The sequence below is a fragment of the Miniopterus schreibersii genome (genome assembly GCF_964146895.1).
Source record: "Miniopterus schreibersii genome assembly, chromosome: 16".
NCBI classification, from domain to species: Eukaryota; Metazoa; Chordata; class Mammalia; order Chiroptera; family Miniopteridae; genus Miniopterus; species Miniopterus schreibersii.
In genome coordinates this window covers 26,105,079-26,132,049 of record NC_138116.1, presented here as the reverse complement: position 1 = coordinate 26,132,049, position 26,971 = coordinate 26,105,079, and the positions used below count along the sequence as shown (strand labels likewise).

The 26,971-nt window shown below is 48.5% G+C and overlaps 3 protein-coding genes across 5 annotated transcripts in view; 2 read left to right on the top strand and 1 right to left on the bottom strand.

The window, feature by feature from the left end:
- Positions 1–15,719, top strand: part of LOC308568492 (monocyte chemotactic protein 1B-like) — a 60,660-nt gene extending 44,941 nt beyond the window's left edge. Inside the window, exons 1-4 of one of the 3 annotated variants that reach the window (XM_081161478.1) lie at positions 13,658–13,789; positions 14,345–14,459; positions 15,131–15,267; positions 15,460–15,719. In XM_081161478.1, the coding sequence (XP_081017604.1) occupies positions 13,714–13,789; positions 14,345–14,459; positions 15,131–15,267; positions 15,460–15,569 (438 nt within the window). In that variant the 5' untranslated portion in view covers positions 13,658–13,713 and the 3' untranslated portion in view covers positions 15,570–15,719. The other 2 variants (XM_081161479.1, XM_081161480.1) reach the window with 2 other exon arrangements.
- On the top strand, positions 3,599–5,620 carry LOC308568493 (C-C motif chemokine 8-like). Its single transcript, XM_081161482.1, has 3 exons — positions 3,599–3,747; positions 4,563–4,680; positions 5,084–5,620. Exons 1-3 carry the CDS (start codon positions 3,672–3,674, stop codon positions 5,187–5,189), a joined length of 300 nt encoding a protein of 99 aa, XP_081017608.1. The 5' UTR covers positions 3,599–3,671; the 3' UTR covers positions 5,190–5,620.
- A 2,968-nt stretch (positions 15,720–18,687) lies between the features above and the next one.
- On the bottom strand, positions 18,688–20,088 carry CCL1 (C-C motif chemokine ligand 1; the record flags this gene model as incomplete). The annotated part of the gene is made up of 2 exons (XM_081162029.1): positions 18,688–18,806; positions 20,013–20,088. The coding sequence occupies 2 exons, from the start codon at positions 20,086–20,088 to the stop codon at positions 18,688–18,690; spliced, it is 195 nt and encodes a 64-aa protein (XP_081018155.1).
- Positions 20,089–26,971: the final 6,883 nt, after the last annotated feature.

Genomic DNA, 26,971 nt, shown 5'->3' with positions numbered 1-26,971 from the left:
AGAACTAAGACCCTGATGCCCGTTGGCGGCACTGGGATCTGACCTCTAGTCCCTGGAGGCCCCACAATGTTCCACTCTTCTGGTTCAGGGCAGGATCCCAGGACCCCCATTCCCTTCTGTTCCTGAGACTCTCTTTTTCTTTCTGCATCTACAGCACAGACATTCCCAGAGGTCTATCCCTACCACATATCTTCATTTGGAAGCAATTTTAAGGAGAATGTTTACAAAAGACCAATTACCACACACTGGGTCTCTTCCTAGCATGTTTTAGACAGCACAGCAACACTATTTGACTATTGATTAACAGCTAGCTTATTGATCACTTACCACATGCTATTTACTCTGCAAAGCAAGTTATCAGTGTCAGATAACTTAATATTTGCAATAAACCCCATTTTCACAGTTGAAAAACAAAGAATAAATAAGGAATTTGAAGTATAAAGAAGTTCAATAACTTGTGTCTTCTCCAACACAGATATTAACTTGTGATTCTAGTATCCAAACTCAGACTTTCAATCACCATGCTATTCTGCTTCTCCCAGGGCGACAGCTAAGGACAATTCTCTGCCCATTCCTGGCATCCTAGCCTCTCTGGTCTCTGATTAGATCCTTCACAGACAACTATAGATGAATTAAATTAAAGAGCTTAAATATGATTTAATCCAGAAATAATAACTATATTACATAGGTAGGACCACCTCCTGTTGCAGACATCACTAATAAATCACAACATTATATTTAATAACCCAAGATGAGGCCTCACTGGTTTTGGTTTTAGTTCATTTTATTCAACAAACTTTTCTGGTCATCCACCATCCATTCATGAAGCTCATGCATGATTGAAAACTATTTGTCATCCCTGAACTTGTCAAAACCCACTATTTTACAGATGAGGACAATCTGAGTTAGGATTTACCCATAGTCACATTGGGCAAGTCATTGGCTAGTGTTTGGCTAAATCAAGACTAGGTTCATGTTACTTGACACTTAATTCCCCTCATTTTGACTAATCCTTGTTGACTCCCTAATAACTATGATTTCGCTACTCTTTTTTTCACCTGCTCATATAAAAGGCCATCTGATATGAGAAATTGAAAAACAAAGAATAAATAAGGAATTTGAAGTATAAAGAAGTTCAATAACTTGGGACACAAGGAAAAAAATAAAGCAGTTAATATACACATTTAAGAACAAATGAAATATGAGCAAAATAAAGCTGTGTTTTTTTCATTTTACTTACTTTATATTGAAGCATAACATATATAGTAACGTTTAGAAACTTCAAGTGTACAATTTCATTAATTTTATATAGGTAGACAACTGTTTAACCACCATTCTAAGATATAGAACATTCCTTCCTCTCAAAGGCTCCCTCGTGATGTCAATATCACAGAGAAAACCACTATCCCACAGGCTAGTTTTCCCTTTTAACAAGGTGAATGTCTTCTTAGCAATTGTCAAATATTTTTAAGAGTAGTAAACTCACATTTTAGTAAAGCTGTTAAGTTTTCTACCAAGGTGATTATTCTATAATTTGATTATAAGCCTTAATGATGTCTACACATTTTGATTTATTAATCTCTTAACTATGGAATTGAATGGAGACATTAATAATAACTTTTCATCAGCTTTCTAATCGATATCTATAGACTACTCTACCCAATAAAAACAAAACACAAAATTTTCTCAAGATCAGATAAAACATTTTGGGTCATAAAATAGCTTAAATTGTTTTAAAAAGAGAAATTGTACATTGTGTACTCTTAGACCACAACGGGCTTACAGAGAGATACCCGGAAAATTCCTAAATATTTGGAGAAACAGCATACATCTAAATAACACATGGATCAAAGAAGAAATTTCAAGAGAAATTTAAAAATATTTTGAACTAAATAAAAATAAATATACAATTTATCAAAATGTGTGGAGTTCAGCAAAAGTAATACTTAGAAGGAAATTTATAGCATGAATGCATATATCAGAAAAGAAAGACCTAAAATTAACCATCTAAGTTTCCACCTCAGGAAACCAGAAAACAAAAGAAGAGCATTATAAACCTAAAGCAAGCAGAAGCAAAGAAATAATAAAAATTAGAGCAGAAATTAATAATGTTGAAAATAGAAAAACAACAGAGAAAATTAGTGAAACTAAAAGCTGGGTTTTTGAAAAGACCAATAAAATCGATGAACTTCTGGGCAGTGTAAGGAAGAACAAAAAGAAAACACAAATTACTAATACCAGAAATGAAGGGCCATCACTGCTGATCCCATAATTTCAGGCAATAAAATATATATTAATTTTATATTTAAAAGGGGGATAATAAAGCAATATTATTAACAGTTCTATATCCACAAATTTGATAATTTTAAAAAAATGAACCAGTTTCTTGAAAGACACCAACTACCAAAATTCATTCAAGGAAAAGTCAATAATCTGAATACGCTTATCTCTATTAAAGAAATTTAATAAGCAATTAGTAACTTTTAAAGACAGAAAGCACCAGAACTAGATGGCTTCACTTGTTAATTCTACCAAACATTTAAGTAGCAAGTGATATCAAATTTTCACTATTTATTGCAGAAGATAGAAGCAGTGATGACACTCTTAGCTAGGGCTAAATGCATATTTCTTAATGGAAGAAGCCAATCTGAAAATGCTGTGTACTGTCTGATTCCAACATAGGACATTCTGTAAGGCAAATCTATAGAGACAAATGAAAAGATTAATAGTAGCCCAAAATTTGGTGGGGAGAGAAGGAAGGATGAATGGGTGGAAACAGTAGGGCTTTTAGGGCAGTTAAATGTCGGTACAATATTGTAGTGGTAGATATGTGATGGGAGGGGAGTAGACAAGGTCAGTGGCTTGCAAACCTAGCTTCTTCCCTTTGTGGCCCCCACCTGCTGCCCCATTGTGTGTGAATGAAGGGAGTTGGGAGACTTGTTTTACCTGCACCTGCATAAAATATTGGGTTTCTCCATTTGGTTTTACTTGAAAAGAAACTTTAGTGTCTAAATAAAATATTTGGACACCACTACCCTAGAAGGACACCACGTGCTGTCCAGTTCTTATGTTCCAGGACATAGGATTTCAGGGCATTAAGACTCTGAAATTCCTGATTCCACCATTCTGCAAGGTTCCATCCAGTTACCTGTGCGGGTTTCAAAGGAGCCTGAACAGTTCAGGATGTCAAGGACCCGAGTCTGAACGAGAATACAGGCAGAGCCTAAGGCCCCATCCCAGGCCTCCTGAGCCCTGGGAGGGTCAGATCTTTGATTCCCTTCACTCCACTATGACCTCAGCTTCCATTCTCCTTCTTGACAGATCACTTTCCATTTCAAAGAAATTACAACCCTTAATAGTCTAATGGGATCACTTCCCAAACTTTGCTGGACAGGACCACATCAGCCTTCCACCTCTGCTTCACATCGTCTAAGCAAACAACCGAAACTCCACAGCTTCCTTTTCTTAGAATCTGGAAATCACCCCCAGGCTCTGGAGCCTACTCAGCACATTTTCAGGGTCTTACTTCATCCTTGCTCATGACGCTGGCCGTGCTCTCTGCCTCCTATAAAAGGCGGGCGGAATGGCCAGGGCAGCCAGAGGAGCAGAGAGGCTGAGGCCAACCCAGAAGTCTCCGACTCACGCTGAAGCTCCCACCCGCACCCTCCACCATGAAGGTCTTCGCAGCGCTGCTGTGCCTGCTGCTTACAGCAGCCGCCTTCAGCTCCCAGGCGCTCGCTCTGCCAGGTGAGGCCCTTCTCTGCCTAAGGCTTAACATTTTAACTCCGACAGGTACTAACATCCCAGAATGAGTCATCCCCGGCTTGTGGCACAGCCTGAGATGGAGAAAGTGGAACCAAGAGGGGAAATGAGAAGAGTCATCATGCCCCAGCTCATCAGAGGCAGGAGCCAGAACTTGTTGCCCAGGCCACTGAGGCCAGTCCCTGTGACCTTTCCTGAGACCAGTTTTGGGACACTAAATGCAGCCACTACTTCAGTGACCCTCATACTGTTTGGGGATGTGGCACAGAAAAAAAAAAAAAAGGACCACTTCTCATTGGGGATGTGAAGGACATTTTGGGAAGTAGTGGAGAGGAAGAAATGACTACCTGAGGTTTCAAATGTTGATTATGGTCAGTGGAGTGTCCAGAACAGTGGCTGTGTCAAGGGGAGAAATATCCAGAGACATCTCAGCCTGTGACATGGGTTGGCTCTAAAGCCAAGGGGACAACGAGCTTGGAAGCAAGTTCTTAGGACATATCTTTCCAGTGTCAGAAGCTTTGGATTGGTAGCCCCTTATGATAACACTACAGGATTAGTCTTGTTAGTAGAGATCTTTCCCTTCCCAACCAGTGCTGAGGGGCCCCCTAGTTCAGTAGAGGAAACGGACCCACAGGTAACATTTTACCCCTGGGATCGGGACTGAGGCACTGAGCTTGGGAGCGGTAGGTCCTAGTTAGACCTCTTGCTTTTGCCTGGTCTGCCCCCGCCTCCTCCTGCCCTTACAAATGCATGCTTGCAACACAGCCTAACTGTCTCACCCTTTGCAAAATGTTTTTCAGATTCCGTTTCCATCCCAGTCACCTGCTGCTTCAGTATGGTCCACAAGGAGATCCATGTCCAGAGGCTGAAGAGCTACACAAGAGTCACCAACAGCCAGTGCCCCCAGGAAGCTGTGATGTGAGTGAGCCACATCCTGACACCCTCAGCCATAAGCCCTATCCGAGTTGTGTGCAAGGGAAACAGGTCAGGAGTCAGGTCCAAATGAGTCAGATAAACGTACCATCCAATCAAGAAGGCCCTTTTCCCCATAGAGAAACTGAGCCACAAGAAGGAAACCATGCTCCCTTTCCAGGAGCTTGGCCAGATCACCCATATCTTTTCAGTTGCGGGCCTGCAGGGCTTCCCCAGGGACAACAGGAGCAAGCTTCCTCTTAAAGCCTCTTCCTCCTATCCTTTCCCCTTCTTTTTGTGCCCAGTCCAGGCCCCTCACCCAGGGAGCAAGGGATGATCAGGTTTGGGAGCCAATGGGTCACACTCCTGAACAAAAGTCTCAAGGTGCTCTATCTAATTGTGTCCACAGCTTCACGACCAAAAGAGACAAGGAGATCTGTGCTGACCCCAAGAAAAAGTGGGTCCAGGATACCATGGACCTCCTGGACAGCAAGACCCAAGCTCTGCAGCCTTGAACCTTCACAACTGGATTGAGAGACAGTCAGAGCCTGAGGACAACCTTATTTATTTTCCCTCAACCTTCCCCAGGTGCAGAATGATATTATTTTATTACAATGTACAAAAAGTGGCACTTGGGTTAATAATGTACAGCACAACATTATTTACATAATATTTAATTATGTTTTAAGTTATTGATGTTTGCCTTTATCTGCCATAAATCCTAATGAATGTAAAATGCAAAATCTGGTGATGTTTCCTTTTCTGTGAGCCCAGTTAAGTTCATGGCCAGAGGTAATTGCCTTTAGTGTTGTGAAGTTCTCCTGTGGATCATCAAAGTGAAACACCCCCGTATTTTTAACAGATATGGGCTTTTGTAAATGTTATTGATGAAATTAATGTTATTAGATAACTATGGAATTTTCAAATAAAAATATATGTAATTTTTAAGTACTTGGTCTTATTTTTTATGGAATAACATTTAGCTGGGAGGGAGAAAATGGCAGTCATCAATGGGTTGCAATTTGGGGTACAGGGGCCATTCTCTAAGAGGTCTTTTGGAGTCCACTGAGGATCAGGGAGAACCTAGCAGGACCAGATCAAGCTGCTTCAACCCTTTGGCTCTAGTCTCTCACGTCACTTGCCCCTATTCAATAGGGTCTTGATTCCCATATCTTTTCTCCCCACACCTAACTTCACCAGTTTCTCTCTTGATCTCTTGCAACAGTCTTCAGACTTTTCTGTATGATCTCAAGTTTTTACCATCTGATTAATTCTCTCCAACCCAGGGCAATACCCCAGGAGTGGAACCTAATCTAAGAGGGAAGTAGGTGTTTATTACCTGGAGGTCCATTGAAGATGAGCCTTCGAAGGGACTAGTCTTGTGGGGTGGCATGTGGTGGAAAATGGGAGGGGCTTTTCAGAGCTGGTACAGGAAGGGGAGGAGGGGAGTGAATGAAGGAGTCTCATCTGACTGAGCTCTGGAAAGACAGAGGAGTTTGGTGTTTTACAAATAAAGGTTGGAGCCAGATCATAGGGTCTCTTGAATTTCAAGTGGGAAGTGAGTGAGTCATAGCAAAGCACAAAGAGTTTTGAAATGGGGGAGAAGACAAGTGTCACATTTGGAGATGTGCATCTGTACCCCTAGCCCCAATCCCAAGAACTTGCAAACCTCCATTTGAAGGCATGGGACTGCCTTTCCTTAACAGCCACTTAAGATCAACATTCCCTATACTTCGTGAGCATAGCTGGCTCCTTTTTCAGACAAGAGGCCCACCACACTGAGGCACAAAGACCAGACCCTTCATGAAGGGAGAGAAGATTGTCGTCCTGCTGACCCGGCTCCTCAGGGCCCGTCATTGGTGATCGTGTGGAGATGCCACAGTTCCAGTCCACCTGGAAGCATGGCAAGGCCAAGATCTGATTTCTAATCCCAGAGCTGAACCTGACTCTCCGTGTCACTTAGGGCAAGTCAGCTTCTCTCTCTGGCATTAAGATACCCAAAACAAAAGTGGAACTAGTGCTGTGTCACAGGCAGAAAATGAGGGAGTCTGGCAGATGACCTCATCACCCCCCTCCAGTTCCAGGAGCCACATCTTTGGGAAACTTGGCTTTGTCTGTTGGCCAGGGTAGGGTTGGGAAGTAAAGGGCCTAGAATTAAAACCGGCAAGTCAAGTAGGAGCCTCTTCTATTGGTAAACACCTGTAAGTCAGGAGATAAGCTTTCCATTAAAGTCCAAGGTAGCACCCTGGTCAGTGTGGCTCATTTGGTTGGACTGTTGTCCCATACACCATAGGGTCATAGGTTTGATTCCCAGTCAGGGCACACACCCAGGTTGCAGGTTTGAACCCTGGTTGGGTTAAGTACAGGAGACAACTGATCAATGTTTCTCTCTTGCATGAGTGTTTCTCTCTCTCCCTCTCCTTTCCTCTCTATCTAAAATCAATTTAAAAAAGCATCCTTGGGTGAGGATTTTTTTAAAAAGTCCAAGGTAGCACCTCCAAACTCCAGGAGCAATAAAGCAGCTAAGTGTCAACCAGGTAAGAGGCGTGCTTCCCGGCCACAAAGTTTCCATCTAATTCTAACATCTTTCTTCTGCAGTCTCTAGGCCAAGCTGGCTAGAGATCTAGGCCCAGGGTTTCATGAAGTACCTGGACCACAAACCCCAAAGTCCAAAGGCATGAAGACTCGCCGTGAACTGACAGCAGGCCACAGTGTGGACACACCCCAGATGTTTGCCCTGAGCCTTGACCAGCTAGCTGCCTTCTGGAATTATGCCATTATATTTCAAATCACAATGAACTCAGTGACGTTAAACATAATGTCTCAAGTGATACGTCATCTTATTTATGTTATTGATGTTTCATGTGCCTAACGTGAATATTTGTGTTTCGAAAATCCACATCCTTACATTAACTGATTCATATCTGGAAGCTCCAATTCCTTCTCTTGTCAACAGGGGGCAAAGAACTGGGAGTTTACTTCAGTTGGCTTGCATCCTCTTGGGCTCACTTCTTGATTTCCCCTTCTGTTGAGGCTGACAGTTTGCTGCAGGCTGTCACTCACCTCACTCTCTTGCTATCTGCTCTCAGTGTAGGAGCTCCTCACTTCTTGTTTCCTGCCCACAGTTTCCTCCACGCGTGCCATCTCAGGTCAGGAGTTGGCTCAGCCTGCACATCTGCCTGAGGCTCAGAGGTGTGGGGAGGGCGCACTCTGATCACAGTAATGCTTCTAGAACTTTCAGGGACATTGGAAATGTCAATCTTGAAGTGAGTGGCAGTTATATGTTGTATACATAGATTAAAAAGTAATCAAGTTATACCTATAAGATTTATGAATTTTATTATATGTGAAATATGTAAGTATATTAAAATAAATTTGAAAATATGTTTTAATAGCTTGAATCTGTTCATACTATTGATCCAGCAACCCAACTTCCATGTCTATGACTCAACTGTGATGATAATAAAGGTTTATTACATACATGATATTACTTAGAATCCCAGTGAAATAGACTAAACGCCCAATTGCAAAGTGTGGTCTAGATAACTGTTCAGCCATTAAGAACTTAAGCTATTGAAGGACATACAAAGACTCTGACAAGGTTTTTGACATAACATAAACAAACTTGTCTTAATGCTGAGTAAGCAAATGGTTATATAATATTTTTATTCTTTTAAAGAGAGACTTTCCAAGTATTCTAAGTCAGCATGTATTTTTTTCAAAGAACATTTAAAAATGTTCCTACAAAATTGCTGCCCCTACAAAAAAACTTCCCCTTTTTTTTATATTCACAGCATATGCCAAATATAAGATTTTTCCTATCCATTTTGTCATGAGAAGGGGCATTCATCCTAGAGAAAGAGCAGCCAAAGCTAGAAATGGCCAGCACCTGAATGGGCAATAGAACAAATGGTAAGGTGCCAAGATCCCAGGGGGACTGCACACCTCAGTTTGCCTGGGGCAATCCTGGTTCACCCTGTCTGGTTTAGAAGATAAACCATATGGTCATTGTCCCACAGAGGAGAGCCCCTCTGGCTTCTTAGACCCCTCAATCACCAGTAAGAATTCATGTTTGACTGTTTTCGGGTCTAGACAATGTCCAGAAAGATGACTCCATCGCCTAGAAATAGAAGGACTTGCCCTGGAATGTCATTAGTCAGCCTTTTCAAAGCCAGATTCGGTCCCCTGTGAAATTTGTGCAGGCTGGGACGCCTTCATTATGAAGACACCATTTAGGGCAGGGCTCAGGTGATCCTGTTTGGGCCAGACGGGAAGAACACTGTTGCAGGGGGATGGGATATGGTAAGCAAAGACACATGGGGGGAAGGTGGCGTGAAGGGAAAAGTAAGGCAGCCTTGCAGTGTTTCCAGGGGTGGTGGATGGCCTTCAGAGTCTCAATGACAAGATCTTCTTCCCCTGCAGGCTCGCCTGTCCCTGGAGAGACCAGGCCTGAGGGGCAGAGAACGCCAGTTAGTGCGGGCTCCCTCCCATTTTCATCAGCCTCCCCGCAGTCGATGTCTGTCCTGTAAAGTGGAAATGTTGCCCTATGTCAATATACCATAGAGACTCAAACAATAAAAGGAGTTGGACAGGGAGAAACATAAGTACAAGGTGCCCCAGCTCTGTTTCCCTGAGCAATTTCAGTTTTAATCTGATATATAGCAGAGCTTCCCAATAAGTTACTCGTTGATCGAAGACTTCAGCATGTAAACAAACCTCTGAAAACCACCACACTGGCATAGTGGAGCCAGCTCCACGGGGTGACAATATAAGATGGCAAATCACTGAGATTGCCCCAGATGCTGGAGTCAGAGGGCAGGATGCCTGGATGCGAAGACCCTGTAGCCACATAATGATTCTGAAATCATGGAATTCTATAGTCCTAGGGGACTTTGATGTATAAAGTTAAGATCACTCAGATGGAAAGAGCCTGCTGACCTTCTGCTCTGGACATAATTGGGCGATTGGGATAGGACCTCCCTTCCCAAGCTCCCACACTGACTGCTGGGCAGGGATGAATTTTTAGGTCTCCAGAGAATATCATCTATGTAAGGTGATTCCCAGAGTGTCTCAGTATTTCTTTCCCCTGTGCACTGTCACCCTGGTCATATGGCAGCAGGCTGCTCTGGGGAAGGCTTGAGGGAATGTTTATAGTATAAACCCATGGATTTCCAGATTTAGCAAAAATAAGGGGCATATTTATTACAAAATTACTCATTGTTTATCTGAAATTTAAATTTATCTAAGTGTCCTATATTTCCTCTGGCAACTTGGCATGGCAGGGCCTTTCCTGAAAGGGACCTGGTCCCCCCACCCACCAAGGGAACTCAGGTCTATGAACTGGCTTATATATGATAATTGAGTAAGAGACCATGAATCTCTTCTACAGAGACTCGCATTAGCTCTCTGCCCAGAGAAGCTAGGATTTCCTGCCTAAAGTCAAGCAGTACCTTAGTAACTATAGCATCTATTTAATGTCTAGGGATCCCCTAATCATGGCCACCGATTCCTGCAGGTCAGAACACTCTGATTAGCACTCCAGACCTGGGGCTTCTTGGGGTAACGGTGCCCATCTTGCCTCTGCTGCTTAATTAACAAGCATCACTGCCTGGCCTCTGTCCTCCCCCGGCCCAGATCCCATTCTGCCCACTGAGATCCAAACTCCGCTCCCTTTAGCAGCGGTTCCCCCAGCGTGGTCCCCAGACCAGCAGCATCAGCAGCACCCGGGGACTGGTGGGATAGGAATCACTGCCACTGTGCCCAGCACTTTCCATGCCTCATCTTATTTGATTCTCACAACATCGCAAAGAAGCAATAATTCACTGTGAGGCAATAATTCGCTCTCGGTTCCTCTTATAGGCTCAGTGATTTAAGCAATTTGCTTCAGATCAAATAACTAGTAAATGGCAGATACAGGACTTGAACCCACATCTGGCTGACTCCAGATTTCAGGCTCCTAAACACACTCTCCTCTGAGACATTGGACCCTGAAGCAGAGGGAAGGGCAGACCGAGTCCTTGCAGCTGGGAGGGTTTGACTGTCCCCTCCCCCACTCAGTTTGGAGGAGAGTTTGGGACCTTCGAGTGGGAGTTGATTCTAAGTGATAAATAACATACAAGTTTCCATGGGCCAAATTCACTGATATGGGTCTACTTGCCCAGAATTCAGAACTGCACGTGCTGGCACCAATACCTGGGAGCGATGTTAATATTCAGCTAGGTTGGCTAATTGGAGTCTAGACTTAAAAAGAAGCCTGTAATCGATGAGGTTGAAATTCTGGAACTTCCCTGGGAGGTTCGGAAGAAGTCTAAAGGCTCAAGGAGGTGGATCTTTTGAAAGGGATCTATTATGTGCAAAGCACTCGGCCATCCCTTAACTGCTGGGGGGAAGGCCAGGGCACACTCCTTTATGGGGGCATCGTGAGATGTTTTGATGAGGGGCTGTGAGGGGTGGGCAGCACCCTGAAGAGCTCTCTGGTGGCTATTCTCTATAAATGAGAGATGGACATGGGCTAGCTGTAATCCCATGCTTCCCAAACTTTACTGCACCTACAAATCACCTGAAGGGCTTGTTAACACAGTCTGCCATACTAATACTGGTGATAGTTTAAGTAATAATGATGTTGACAGGTGTTAGTTTTGTGCTCCTAAAATATATGAGCAACCCAAGTCTAGAATCCCAGTTGGAAGATAGACTTCTAGGAACCACTCTGGCACTCAAACTCATGTTGGTCAGAGTCCCAGAAGGAAATTGATGGTGCTTAAATTGAAATGACTTGAGGAAGGTTTAATAAAAATGCTATTTACTGAGATGTGGGCTGGGTGTGGAGAAACCACAGGGGTGCTTCAGTACTTTGAGGCTAATAACAGGGTGGTGACCACCCCTAGAGCTGGAGAGAAAAGGGCAGGACATGGTTCCCCAAAGCTGGACAGAATCATGGAGGGAGCCATCTAGAGAGAAGTGAAAAGCACCAGTTGAGGGTTCGGCTGCTCCCAGGCTGAGGCACAGGGGTGACAGAGAAACAAATACTTCGCCTTAATCTTCTCCCTCTCTCCAATGCCCTAAGGGGCTCCCCAGTGACCGAACCCAACCTGAAGCCGAGGGCCTACAGTCCCATTCACATGATCCACTCAGGTGAGCTTCCCCGGCTACAAAAAATGAGATATGTGTCTGGAGGGACAAGCTTGCAATCTTCTGTTCTTGTTGGTTCTTGACGAGTTTTTGTGTCAAAGTTATATAAGACTCATAAAATGAGTTGAAGAGTGTATGCATTTTTTTATTTTCTCTGGAAGAAATTGGGTAAAATTGAAATGATTAGTTCTTGGAATGCTTGGCACGAACAAGTTGTTATTGCCCTTGGAGCCCCGAGGGTATTTTGTGGGAAGATTTTTCACTTACTGATTGCATTTCTTTAATAGTTCTAGAATTACTTTTCCTTTTCAGTTTTTTTCTTGCTATCTGGTAAGTTATGTTTTGGGAGGAGTTCATCCATTTCTTCTGAATTAGATTCACTGACATAGGTTCTTATTTTTCTCCCTGGTGTCTGCAGGCTCCGTGTGATGTCCTCTCCCCTCCTGCTCCTGCCTATCTGTGCCTTTTTCTTTTTCTCGTGGTTGGTCTCAGGAGAGCTTTAGCTTCATTACAGGCTTGTCGGAAAACCAAGTTTGGGTTGTTTCAGAGCTCCGTAGCTCACTAATCTTGGCTCTTTCTTTGTCTTTTTTTGTTGTTGTTTGTTTTTGTTTTGTTAAGTCTCACCAGAGTATATTTTTTCCATTGATTTTTTAGAGAGAGTGGAAGGGAGGGAGGGAGGGAGGGAAGGAAGGAAAGAGGGAGGGAGGGTAGGGGGAGAGAGAGAGAGAGAGAAACATCAATGCGAGAGAGACACATCGATTGGTTGCCTCCCACATGCACCCTGACTGGGGCCGGATCGAACCTGCAACCCAGGTACATGCCCTTGACTGGGAATGAAACCCGAGAGCCTCAGTGCCCAGGCCAACCCTCTAACCACTGAGCACCACCGGCCAGGGCGTGGCTCGTTATTTTTCTCTCTTTTACTCTCATTGGGCTTGTTCTGGTGGGGTGAAGAGACTCACAAGGATGGAAAGCAGGGAGGAGAGTATTCTAGGCAGGCACAAAAATTGAACAAAGTCTGGGAGCCAGGAGTGAGCATGGTCAACGGGAACCTCAGGCAAAGGTCCTGGCCAGGTTCCCATGGGTGTCCAGCGCTGTCCCCCTCCCACCACCCCCCTGCAGCACTCCCCCCATCCCCCACAGCTCCAAGCTCAGATACACCCCCCCTGCCCATCAACAGCGCGACATTTCTGACAGCAAGGGACCCAGACACATGGGTGATTTTCAAACCATCACCGTCTGGGCCCGAGGTGCAGGAGAAGTATGAGGAGCCTCTGTCACCAGACGTTGGCTTTGATTTGTCTCAAGTCTGGGACTTCCACATAAAACTGGGCTTGGGAAAGGACTTCTGCAGCTCAGTGAAAGTTGGAAACCGCCTCGGCGGTTCTGTGTAAACAGACTCGTTTTCTCTGCCAGCTCAGCCCTCGCTTCCCACGAGACTCCAGTCAAGTAGTTTCCTCTCTGCCCCTCAGCGATCTCCCCGCGAGTGGGCACAATGACAGTGACACACAGCTCACCGAGGCCCGGCCCGTAACGACGAATGAAGCCCTGTGCTGTGCTCCTCTCTACGGGAGCATATTTCATTTTGTTTTAAGCAAGATCATGGAAAAACTTGGATCACTTCCTACAGCGGGAGGCTGGAAGGAAGCAGTGGGTACCCTGCTGCAGGCCACAGCTTCCCTCTTGCGTTTCCTAGAAAACTTTTTGGCAGCCCAGCCATCAATTCAGCAGATTCAGGAGTCTCCTTCATTTAGACTTGACCAGGATGCTGCCCAACCAAACATCTCTCGGGGAGCTCCCCCCCTCTCTGTTCCCTATAAAAGGCCGGCAGAGCAGCCAGAGCAGCGGAGAGGCTGGGACAGGCCCAGACACCAGCAGCCCTCGCCTGAAGCTCCCCCAGCCTGCGGCATGAAGGTCTCCGCGGCGCTCCTGTGCCTGCTGCTCACAGTGGCCGCCCTCAGCACCCAGGTGCTCCCTCAGCCAGGTGAGGCCCCCTCCTGCCCTCTCTCTCCTTCTCCCTGTTTCTCTCTCCTTCTAGGAAGTCCTAAGCCAAAGTGCCCCATTTCCCAGCCTATCAGAGCAGCAGGGGTCCCAGGACCCTCACTTGAACATCTAATTTTAAAGACGGAAAGCAGAGCCCACATTGGGGACAGAGGAGTCCTACCTCCTCCCACCCCCAGCCACGGCACAGCCAGAATAAAACCTAAGCTGCCCACTCCAAATCCAGGGCCTTTTCTTTGGTCCCAGCTGATCTCCCCAAAGCCTGCAGATTGGGGGTCATATCTATTATCTGTCACATTGGCCTCCGAGGTCAGCAGTGAGGTGTCCCCACCTTGCCTCTGAGAAAACTGACTTCACATCTGAAGCCACCTGTTCCAGGTCCCACCGCCTTGGGGCTGAGGGCGGGAGCACTGGGCCAGGGGTGGGTAAGACCACTTCTGCTTCTCTGCTCTCCTCCTGCACACATTTCTTGCTGCAGTCAAGCTGAGGAAAACCTAGCACCTGCTGAAGGGCTTTTTCTCTGTGGCTTTATTTCCAGATGCGCTCAATACCCTGTCCACCTGCTGTTTCACATTTACCAATAAGAAGATCCCTTTGCAGAAGGTGAAGAGCTATCAACTCACCAGCAGCCAGTGTGCCCGGAAAGCTGTCATGTGGGTAGAGAACCCCTGCTCACCTCCACACCCGCCTCAGCTCACCCCATTCCCCAAAGCCCCCGATCCAAGGTTCTGCCCTAGAAGACAGGCATCAGGTTAATTTAGGACCTTATACTCAGGGAATGAGATCTAACCAGACTGGGTCATCCAGATCCTCCTGTTATGACATCAAAACCAGGCCCAGCCTTAGCTAGTTTGGCTCAGTGGTTAAAACACTGGCCCGCAGACTGAAGGATCCCGGGTTCGATTCCAGCCAAGGGCACATACCTCGTTTGCAGGCTCCATCCCTGGCCTTGGTCGGGGCGGGTGCGGAAGGCAACCAATCAATATGTCTCTCTCTCTCTCTCTCTCTCTCTCTCTCTCTCTCTCTCTCCCTTCCATGCTCTCTGAAAAGCAATGGAAAAAATATCTTCAAGTGAGGATTAAACAAAAATAAAAATAAAAAACCAGGCCCAGAGTGGGCCAGTAACATGCCACAGCCTGCCTGCTCCCTGAATGGACGCCCGTTCACACCCTCTCAGGGGCTTTGGTGGCCAGGCCAGCTCCCCCCAGGGTGGCAAACACAGTGACTACGCCCAGACCCTTCCTTCCTTCCTCAGGGAAGGGGGCATCTCTTGGGTAGAACCCCCACGGGCACCCATCTAACGGTGCTGGCACTTCATCCACAGCTTCAAAACCAAGCGGGGCAGGCTCATCTGTGCCAGCCTGACGGAGAAGTGGGTCCAGAACTATGTGAAATACCTGTATCGGAAGTTTCACAGCCAGAGCACCTCAGCTCCTCCAGCCACGCGAAGACCAAGCCAGAGTATGAAAAATGAATCTCTGCTCTCTTGCAGCCATCCCTGCATCAATTGCACTGTAACTTTCAAATAGGGTGCTTTGTGATGCAAGGATATTTTGTCTTAAGTAACACTTAATATTATTTAGTTGTTGCTGGTTTGGAGTTTATTTTGAATACTGGTGATCTTTTTTTTTTTTTTTTTTTTTTTTTTTTTAGCAGTCCTTGAACCAATTGGTTTCTGTCATGAGCCCTCTCCCTCCTCCTATAAGGTACAGACAGGGTCTCTCTCCTGCCTAACTCCCCAGGGCTTGTGGCCATGCCTGTGACAATCGTGGGGATGAGGAGCTATCACAATGTGGAGGGAAGTGCCTTGTGAATGTCAGGCATTATTAACTAAGTATGTTATTGTGGAAAGAAGAATGTGATCGTGGGGCTGCTGATGTTTTGCAGAAAATACATTTTGTTTAAAAATCTCTAGCACTGGTGTTTTCTTTGAGGGTAACTTCCGATCATCCAGAGACACTCTGAAGAGCAGGTGGGTGGCAGAGGGAGCTGGAGGAATGTGGATGCAGTGGGCCCTGGCTACGGCTAGCCTGGGAGCATCTGAGGGTCAGGGAGGGCCTGGCTTACCAGCCCAAAATATTCTAGAACAATGGCTCCAGTCCCAGCATCAGCTTCTAACTGGTCTCCTGAACCCGTGCCTTCCTGCTGGGAGCAGTCGTCCATCCTGGAGTAATGCACACATTATGGGCACCTGACCCCAGGGGGAAAACCAGCTCACCCAGTCCTAGTTAGCACTGGACTTGACAGAGAAGAAGGGACAAGATCAGCCTTGGAGGGTGTAGCATGGCCATAGCAAGATTCTTATAGAGCAGGTGCAGGGTGGAAAAGAGGGCCTGGAAGGAATATCCTCACATGGTCAGAGTTGGGCTCTAGAATGGAAACATTAGAGATTTTAAAAGAGGAAGGGTGTGGTGTGGTTATAGAGGAATTGCAACTTGGGGAGTTTGGAGTTAGTTCGGAAGCAGGGGGGTGATGCCCAAGGCTTTGGAGCCATGGGGAGGTCAGGGGGGTGTCAGGAAGAGTCGCCTGTGGGCAGGATGGAGTTGGCCGGGAGAATCGAGAACAGCCTGGTCCAAGCAAGAGGAAGTGGGGTAGGCAGGGCATCCTGGGGGCAGAGGGCAGGGGACAGGGGGTGGGTTAAGAAAAGTAGGCTGGGCATGCAACATGTTGAATGCTGGAGAAAGAGGAAGAAGCCTCAAAACATAGGACCTGAGACCTTCTCTCCTGCAGCCGCCAAGCTGGCCTTTGAAGGGTGGCAATCCCGAGACCCAGAATTTGATGGCCTTCCTTGCTGTTCTCCCAAGTCACACATTGCACAAGTTGGAGCTTGTGATTGCCCTTCTTCTACGTCCACCAAGGGGTCTCCTGCTCTTCCAGGGTGTTTCCCTCCTTTAACTGAGTCATGTTGGCATCTCTGTGAGGCCCGGGCCCACCCATGCTGGCCACTCCCCAGGACCCTCCCCAGGGAAAAGGTCCTGCTAAGCCACTCTGCAGGGTCTGTCTAGTGGAGAGAGGGTCCCCGTGCTAAGCAGTTACTCTTCATCTTGGGACACAGGAAAAGAGTTCTGGCCCCGGAGGCAGGAGCCCTGGGCTCTAACACCAGATCTAACCCAGACTTGCTATGTATCCTCAGGCCTGTCCATGTCCCTCTCCAGCCCTCAGTCACCTCGTCTATAAAATGGGGCTGGCAACATCTGACAGGCAAGTGACCTCACCCAAATGTGGACCTAGCCCTGGGCCCCAGCTTGCTGCTACATGATGCCTTCCCCCACTGCCAACCTGGAAGCAGAGACTCTAATCACAGCTGGAGTAAATGCTCACCCCCCAGGACAAAGGCAGTCAACCCAGAAGAGTCAATCATTTATTGGCTCCTATGGACAAGAAGTCGGTTCCCTTGGCACCAGGTTCAACACGTCTCCCCCCTTCCCCACCCTGCAGCCCCTGGCCCCAACTCCTCAATGCCAATCAAGTTTGCAACCTGAAATCCCTGTGGGGTCAAAGAAGCACAGGGAGGCAGGAAATGAAGGTTCTATAATTTAATATATATAGTAAGACAACATAGCTTATCAGGACCCTCCGGACCCTCCATGACCCAGCAAAGTTGGAAAAGAACTGGTGGAGGGTTGAGGGCTGGGCGTCGGGTGAGGTAAAGCCATGAGGTCTGGACAGTCCAGCGTAGAAAGGGATCCGATCACATTTCCCCTGGCAGGCAGGTTGCTATCTTATGTAAGTTATCTAGAACCCATTTGTCTGTCTTCAAGGCACAGCTCTTTCTGCCTCCTTTCATCTTGAATCTGTGGGCAGAGAACAAAAAAAGGCACCGAGTCACCTGCTGGGAACCACACCCAAGTCCCACCTCCCTCCCCTTACTGCTGGGTGTCCTATGCTGACGTCTCTGCAAAATGTGAAGTCATTGTGTCAGACCTGTGGCTTGCATCCCAGGAGGAACACCCAAGCTTCAGGGGGAGCTTATTAAACTGTGTTTCCTGGATCTCCTCCCCCAAGATTTCAATCAGTGTGTCAGAGTGGAACTGAAGGTTGAAGACACTCCAAGGATTAGCTAGCAAGGAAAATTCCCCTCCTGGAATCTCTGGGAGGACCCCTCTGCACCACCTTTGCACGTGTCTGTGTACATCTGGGACGCTCAGTCATTCTCTCTGTGTGTGTTTTCTGATCTGCCAACCTCCTAAACTTGGCTATTGTCCCAACTGTAGACCAGTTCTGCCTTTTATTATCTGGGTGATCTTAGACAACTCTTTCTACCTCCCCAAACATCAGTTTTCATGATAACGACTATATGGACCCCAAGATGGTTAACCAAGACAATATACCATGAAAGTACCTAACAGATACTGAATGACAAGTGTAAACTGCCTTGTTCAAGCTTCGTAATGACCCTGGAGTGTCGCTATCATGCTTACTCTACTTCACAGGGAAGGCGTGCCAAGAGTGCCTAGATAATGCAGGGCAGAAAGTTACCCGCCCAAGGTCCCCTAAGACTAGAGGTTGGCAAATCCAGAGTCAGGAATTAATTGTGACCCCCTCACTCTTTTCACTATGCGGTAATACCTGGAGCTTTTAAGCAACTTTTTCCTCTGGGCACAAACTATTAGGATATAATACTTGGTTCCTTGAAGCCACAAGAAACAAAAGTCGCGGCGGGAACACGAAGGCGCATCCCTCCCGGCACATGCTGGGGAGTGCAGAGCACCCCCTGGCGCCCACACTCGGCTCTGCGCGCAGGCCTTGAGGGCCCGGCTCTTGGGCTTGGAAACCTCAGTCTGGCGGGACAGCGCCATCTAGCGCCCACTGTTCTAATTCCAGGTGAGCCCGTTTCTGTTCTCTGCAGGAGAAAGTCAGGAATTGACCCGGGAATGGCACTCACATTATCCCGTCGCTGTGGGAGCAGGAGGAGCTGGAGTTTCTGTAGCACTGGATTTTCTTCAGGGGAATCGCTTTCTTGACAAATATGAAGCAGCAATTGGAGGATGACACATGCACTATAAGAGAGACACAAAAAATGGGTTGCATCTATTTCTCAATGGGGATTTCTTTCCTCTCAGGATGGTTTTGAAAACAACAATAACAATAACAAAACAAAAAAACCCTTCCGGGACAGGCTCAGTCTTTGGAACCACACTCAGAGGGCCCTGGGGCAGCACTGTCCCGTCAGCCACTTGGTTCTGTGGTTAGTCAGAGTCAGGACACTGGGGTTCAGATCTTAGCTCCCCACACACCAGCAGGTGGCCTTGATCAAGAACACCTGGGCCCCAGACCTCCCATCTGTAAAATAAGAGCTTCTAGACGGATTTCTAAAGGCTCTTCCAGTTCTGAAATCCCACCATTACTGTGTGGTTCTACCCCAATATTTGTGTTCAAAGGCTCTGGATCTCATACCCTGGGGCCTGGTGAGTCTAGTGCATGCAGGACAACTGCGGTCTAAGAACCTGGATCAGGATCAGACACCATTCAAGGATTTCAAACTGATACAATGACGAGGGAAGAGCATCCAGGAACCAGTCGGCTCCCCCACTGGCTCTCCAGAATGCCCTGCTGCCCTAGTCCCCAGCCCTGTCCTGACCCCAGTCCCCACTCTGCCGGTTTGTACACCCCCTCCCTCACTCCACCTTCCAAAGACTTGCATTCCAATCCTGGCTCCTTCCCCCTGGTGTTACTGTTTACAAAGCCCCTTTTGTATATTTAGCATTAGGTTGGTATCTTCTAAACAGCCCTGGGAGGTGGGCATTATCAGTCCCACTTTAAATGATGGAGAAACCAGAGTTTGAGAGGTAAAGTGACTTGCCAAAGGTTAGCCAACTATTACAGGCCCAGGTCCTGACCTCTGCTTGTTATCTGTCACATTGTGGAGGCAAGACCCTGGGCCGCCTCTGAACCTCAGGCCTCCCAGCTTGGACTAATAACCTCACAGCTCCCATCCATCACTCTGCAGGGTCTGGATGAGGCAGGGCCTCATTTCACAGAGCTAGTGGCTCACTGTCTGTGTTTGCCCAGACTCCTGGTTCTCCTACTGTCCCTCTGCCTCACCCATTCCAAGTCCTCCATTCCTCTTCCTTCAGGGAGAATTACTCCTGGAGCAGGGGGGATGGATGCAGTGAATTTAGGGTGAGCCCTGCCCGTAACCCCAGAGTACCTGCCTACATTTCTGCCCTCCCAAGGTGAAGCTAAGTGATCCCAGCCCCACTCACGGCTCCAGCTGTTCACGTCCTGCAGACACATCCCCGCCAGCAGCAGGCACACCAGGGCCAGGGTGATGAGCTTCATCGCGGGCTGTCTGGCTCAGGATTCCCCGGAGTGGTCTCGGTGAGTCTGGTGGAGCTAGTGCTCTCCCCTGGCCCATCCTGTGGTGCCCAGGGCTTTTATTACAGAGAAGTGGGTTTTCCCAGGCCCTGGTGCAGAGGTGGGGAAGCCACCGGGGGAGGAGGTGGACACCCATGTCCAGTGACCACACTGAACACGCCCCTCAGCCACCTCTCCGAGGGGGCGCAAGTTCTGTGGAAAGTTTCCCACGTGCAGGAGCAGATAAGGATCTTGAAATAAATGAGTAGGAGCTGTCCCTCTGAGAAGTGGAGAAGGGTGAGTGAGAGGAAGTGGCCTCTTTGCGGCTTCTCTGATCCCACATCTTTTCATCCAGGGATGCAGCCACTGTCCTCAGATCACGGTGGAGCTAAAGAGCTCTGGACCAGGACTGAGACTGTCTGTGTTTGATTCCCAGTTCTGCAAGTTAGCCGTTGCTTAAACTTGTCCAACTCGCCAACCCACTGCAAAATAGTTATGGTAACACAGGCCTCACGGGTGTGTGATGATACTTAAATGAGATGTTATCTCAAGTGCCTGGCCCAGATATTTCCTATTTCAATCACCTGACACTTGTCACCAGCTTGCCCTGTTCTAGGCCCTCAGTTAGCTCCAGGGAAGACCAAAGAGATGTGTGCCTGACCTCTAGCTGCTATCCTTTGACTCACAGATAAGTAAAAGCCAGCCAGTGTAAGCACAGCGGTAGATGAGCCACGTGGAGGGTGCAAGAAAACTTTCCAAAGGCATTAAAGAGGCCTCCCAGGAGAATGATCCTCAAGCAGAGTCTCCCACGGAGGGCCAGGTGGAAAGGGGCATGCCAACAGAGGAAGGGGCACTGAGGCACGGCAGAGCACATTCATTCAGAGATGCTAGATAGAGCTGGAGGGGCTGGGGAATGGGGCATAAGGAGAAAGACAGGAGCAAGGAAATGGCTGGAAAAGATGTGACCGTACAGCTACGGAGTGGCCAGGTCATAAAGCCTTTGTGAACAGTGCTTGCAATACGTAGCACATAGTAGATGCTCAGTAAAAAGTATCTGGGCCCGGCTGGGTGTGGCTGAGCGGTTGAGCATCGACTAGGATCCAGGAGAGTGCAGTTGGATTCCTGGTCAGGGCACAGGCCCGGGTTGCAGGCTTGATCCCTAGTTGGGGGCCTGCAGGAGGCAGCTGATCAATGACTCTCTCATCATTGATGTTTCTATCTCTCTCTCCCCCTCTCCCTTCCTCTCTCTGAAATCAATAAAGATATATTTAAAAAAAAAAAAAAAGTAGCTGGGCCGAATCTGTGCGTCAGTCAAAATCATGAGGCCAACATGCGTGATACGCTCACAGAGTGCCGGCTGGGCTGATCTACTCGGCCGTGCGCTCTCTAGCTCACAAGGCTTCCCGTCGTCAGCTGGACGAAGTTGAAGCTGCTCACCTGGCCATTCGCGGCTCCTCGTGTTATGGCTCCATGGGTTCCTGCATGTTTGAATATTTGCAGCTCCCTGAACTTGCCACAGGCTTTTCTATGTCCAGGATTTTGCTTCCGCTGTCCTCTGCAGGGCCCTCCTCACTGTCTCCCTCTGTGAGCTTTCTGCCCGTTCCCATCGCCTTTGTATCCTCAAAGACCCTTCCGCTCACTATTCCCGTTCAGCCTCCTGTGAAGCCCCCTGTGCCTGGTCTCCCCCACGGAGGTCTCAGTTCCCCGCCACCCCCCTGCTCCGTGTGTTCTTCAGGCGAACACCTGGGTGGGCATCCTGGCGGGTCACGGTGGAAAGGGCCTGGAAGACCATCCGCAACAGTGGCTCTTAAAGTTTCCTGGGTGAGCTTTTGAAAATGCCTTGGCAGCATTTCATAATCAGAATAAAAACGTATGTCCCTATACCTGTTATTGAGGCCCCAGAAGATAAGAATCATGTATCCAGTATGTTCTCTTCATATTGCAGATGGGAAAAAAGGTCTCAGAAAGAGGAAACTGACTTCCCAAGCCGTACTGAGAATTCATCGTGGAGATGGGACTGTGCACACTCAGTCACCTGGACACCTGACCTCCATGTCCACCAGCTCCCAGTCACCCCTCCAGCGGCTGCCTGCCACCCAGAAAGGACTGGAAGTAGTAGAAATGACTAACCTGCTGTCGTCACTCTTCTATTCTCTTTGTCCTTGCAGATTGATACTTTTTACATTTCTTTACCATCAATTTAGTGGGCTTTTTGGAGAGGAACGTGACAAAGGTGTGTGACCAATCTGCCGAATGTTGTCACCGTAGGTCTTTTAAACTAACTTGGGACATGCAGAGGACAGATACGGTCACCCAGGGAATTCTACCCCCTTCCCCTTCCCCTTCCCCTTCCCCTTCCCCTTCCCCTTCCCCTTCCCCTTCTCTTGGGGACGCAGCTGGCCCACTCAAGAAGTAGACCGGGCTGCCCCTCCAGAAACCCACTTCCCCTCCTCCCGTCACTGTGAGCCCAGGACTGGAAAACAGAGAACGGAAAGCTGGAGTCATGCCTTCCCCTTCCGGGCATCTCAGCACCAGGAGGAACTGGCTGAGGCTCTGTCACGCAGAAACCTAGAGCTTCACACACACCCGCCTAACCCCAGCACAGAAGTGAAGCCAAAGCGTATGAAAATCGATAAAACATGGCCTTGAGTGAGGTGGGTCGGAACGGCCTGGGATGGACTGATAGGGAGCAGACGCTGTCAGCATAAACCCCGAGCCAGTTGCTTCCATGTACAGCCCTTTTCTGAGAAGTCTGGAAGCCAGGAAGCGCCTTAGAAAGGTCTTCTCATTAGTCATCTTCCTTGAAGCAGGTGCCCACCTCTGGGCCAGGCCTGGCCGCCTCCTGCAAACACAGGCCAGCCCCCAGCCAAGCTCGCCCGCAGGGAAACGCCTTTCTCCAGTTTTCCAGAGCCTCGTACCTCTGCTTGGGTGCCTTTGTCCCCTACGTTCTGTCTCACATTCAGCACTTTTGTTCTTTTGAGGAGGTCTCTCCCGTCCAGTTCTCAGCGACAGTCATCGCCCGGGCATCGATCATCTCTTACAGCAATGGCAAACCTTCAGGTGCCCAGAGAAAGTCCCCGCGTGATAGGCATCAGCTTGTCCGTGTGTGTACACGGGCACTGAGCTACTGAGCTGACAACCCATCCCGCTGTGCTCGAGGGGAAGGAAAATGCCTCGGCCGACACAGTCCCACACGATGCAGCCACATGACGCGGCCACACAGCACCACCGCTGCGCTGTACGTACACGGGGACCTCACTGCCCCTTCTGCCTGGGATGCCCCTTCCAGCCTCGTTGGGCTAACTTGCTGCAAGCCGTCCTACCTGGGCTCCCCCGGTGAACTGGACTTACTCCTCACAGCAGGCACCCCCAGCCTTGTATTGCCCCCCCACAACAGGCACCCCCAGCCTTGTATTGCCCGGTGGGCCACACCCCGCCCTGTCTGCAGGCCTGCATTGCTTGACAAGACATGAAGCCAAGGGCCTCACAGGATCCTGGTTACTAGTTTCAGACCTTGCACCAACTTGACTGCACTGGTTGCAGAAAGCCATAAGCAATTTTCTATTCGGAACAGGGGTGTGGCCTTATCTGTGATTTGAACTGAGGGCTTGTGCAAGACATCTACTCTCGGAGCCACATCACATGTAAAATACGTCTGTCTGAAACTTAGCAAACACCTGGAGGTCCGGAGCTCAAAAAAAGCCTGGTAGGCAGCACAGGGGTTTGGATCCAGAATGTTCTGTCACCCAGTTTTGTGATTCTTGAAGCTGTCTGACCCTGAATCAAAACCATTCACCTTGCAAAGTCCCTGTGACGGTTCAAGGAGTTAGTCTGGGTCAGGCGGCTACCATATACCTCCTGGAGCTCAGGAGGACACAACCCTTTAGTCCGTTCCCCCCACCTGTCCCCATGCCCCACAGAGCAGGAAGAGCCCCCAGGAGGAGCTGGGCTAGGTTATCTCACTATAGAGATGAAGAGGGGGTGGTCCAGAAAGAAAAGTGAGCTGCCACATGGGGACCCAGTGACGGTGCCCCAAAGATCACCCTGCCTCTTAACTCCCAGGCTGAGCTCTGCCTCTGTGATTTCCTAGCTTTGTGCTCATGTCTGGAGAGCTGGGCTATGGCCAGAAAGAGAAGGTGGGCACAACGGGGCCCAGAGAACGCAGGAAAGCCCTGGAGGATTCCCACAGCCCACCTGGAGCTCAGGGCACTGGGAAATGGTGGGGAAAAAACACCCCCTGGCATTTTCATTGTATAGAGCAAGGATGCAGGGGCAGGAAGTGGCAGCAATTTGACTCCAAACTATGCCAGCCGAAAACCCAACAAGGCCACCATGATTCAAGGGACATGCCCACAGCCTATAGGGAAAATCCCTTGAGGTGCCCTTCTCTCTCTGGGGAAGCAGATGGACAGCCTGGGTCCCACCACAGCCCATAACCCATTTACCAGGGCATCCTGTGCCCACAGCCCTGGGAGCCCAGGTTGGCCTGGGCAGTGGTGCCCTTCTCTCAGTGTCCCTCAAGCCTGGCTCCCAAGCTCAGCTCAGAGTTGGCCTACCCTGAGAGATGCCACCATCTCCATATTTGGCCTCCTGGGCTCCAGACGGAGTTGAACCGACCACAGAGAGTGCACTGAGCTTACACAGCTCACCCCTCGGAACTGGAGCTGGGCCTGGGATACGCTGACGTTCAGGTCTCCTGGCCATCACCTCTGTCCTCTGGTGGGACACCAACCTTCAAGTCACCCTCTGCCCAACTCCTCAACAGCACAGTCAAAGACCAGGACTGCTGCCAACCAGACGCGTCTCAGATGGCAGAGAAGGGACTGTGGAGAAGAGGGAAATAGGAGAAAGGGACAGTGTTTCTTCTGCTGATCTGGAGTCTAACCTGCCCCACTGTTTGTAGCTGTATTTCTCCTCCCACACAGATAGGATGTGATTCAACAAGATGGAACATGTTGAGCACCCAGGATGTGTTAGGTTAAAGGAATTAAAAAAATTCACGCCACCCTCCCCTGCCACCTCCTCAATTCATCACTGAATGTGTCCTTTGATATCCAGGTGTAATAAAGCAGGTAAGTGGCATTAATCGCACCCTTGCCTGCTTCCCTCCTGCACACAACCACACCACAATGAAAAGGGGAAGAGTTGCGTGGCCTGGCTTGGTCCCAACTCTATGCACATAAGTGACCTCATCTATAAGTTATAGGCTGGTTACCGGAGGTCATGATGGTTACCGGGGGTCACGAGCCTCACAGGAGACAGCACAGCTTGAGGGAATGGGTGTTCAGCAAAGAAGGCTGCTGCCAACCTTCCCATGGCTCCACTACTGCCTCCTCTCGCTTGCCCCCCTTCCCGGCCAAACTGCGATATTTCATGCCATTCTCTCCATTTCCTCCCCGCCCATGTTTTCAGTATACTGCAAACGGGCCTCTGTCTCCACCGTGTCACCAAAACTGCAGTGGCTACCGTCGCTGGTGACCTCCTAGTTCCTAAATCCAAGGCACTCTTGGCTATTGTCTTGTCTGACCTCTCAGCGCCCTTGACCCTGCTGACCCTTCTGGAAACATCCTCTTGCTGTGACTTCTATGACAGGTCCCTCCTGGTTTCCCTTCAACCTGTATGCCTGTCACTTCTGAGATTAGAGGCTCCTTGTCCTTCACCCATCCCTTAACTTGATGTTCCAGCCCTCTGTGGGGCATCAGTAGTTAACAGCGAACATTACTGCGTCCCAGGCACTGCTCTAAGCCCCTCACATGTGTTAACCTGTCAATCTTCCTTCCTCATGGCCTGGGAAGCAGCTATTGGTAGCAGCTCCCATTTTACAGATGAGGAACCTGAGGCACCGAGAGGTTGTCCAAGTTTACTCAGCGAATCGTGGCTATTAGTGACCCAGGGAAGTAGGACTCCAGTGCAGACAGTCAGGCTTCGCTTCTGAACCAGTGCTCTGCACTGCCTCTCTGCACAGACTTGCCCCTGGCTGCCCTCCAAACGTCTTAGCTTATCCTGTACCGCTCCTCCTAATCTGGCCATGACAAATGCCACCTGCAATTTCATATGCATGTCCTGTGCACTTAGACTAGATCTGAATCTCTGCAGACATGACCTGATCTTTCCAGATGATCCTTTCTGTACCGGAATAACTTCCTCCTCTTGTTTCATCACAGAGTGAACCCAGCTTTACCTCCTCCCAACCCTCAGTCTCCTGTGGTCCAGCTGCTCTGCGTGTCCCTCTGCACTTACTCTGACCACCTTCCTGTCTAGACTCTGAGCTCCTGGCCGAACACAGTGCATGTGACACTGCCGATGAATGGTAGGTGACCTGATGAACCAGCCATGTCTGAATAGAACATGAGCCTCTAACCTCGTCTGCCCTGTGTTTTAACAAACAGCATAAAAACTAATGTATGTCAACACACACTCTCCAGATTCAGAGGCTCCCCTAGGCAATCCCAGCCCTGAGGTCATTTTTCTGGTCTGCACAGCCCTGTGTCCAAAATATCTCCAGCTCCGTGTTGAAGCGGGTCCATGTCAGGCAAACAGGGGTTGGACCAAGGCCATCTAAGAAATGTGTTCCCTCCAAAGGACTGCACCCGGAGCATGTCTTTCTGGCCTGTATTTCCCAGGGTAAGCGTTGTCAACGTCTCACCCGTGTAAATAAGTAAACAGGTAAATGCAGTCTGGTTTTACTAATTCAGGTACAGCCATGGAAAGGCAAGATGAATTTAAGACTGTTATTAAATAAATGTGGTTTTCTTACTTTCAACCATATATAATTCCTTCTAACAGTATTATTGGGCCGAAGGTACTTAAGAGATAGGTTTTCATGGAGAGTTTATCGGGATTGGTAATTAGCAGAACAATCGTGATC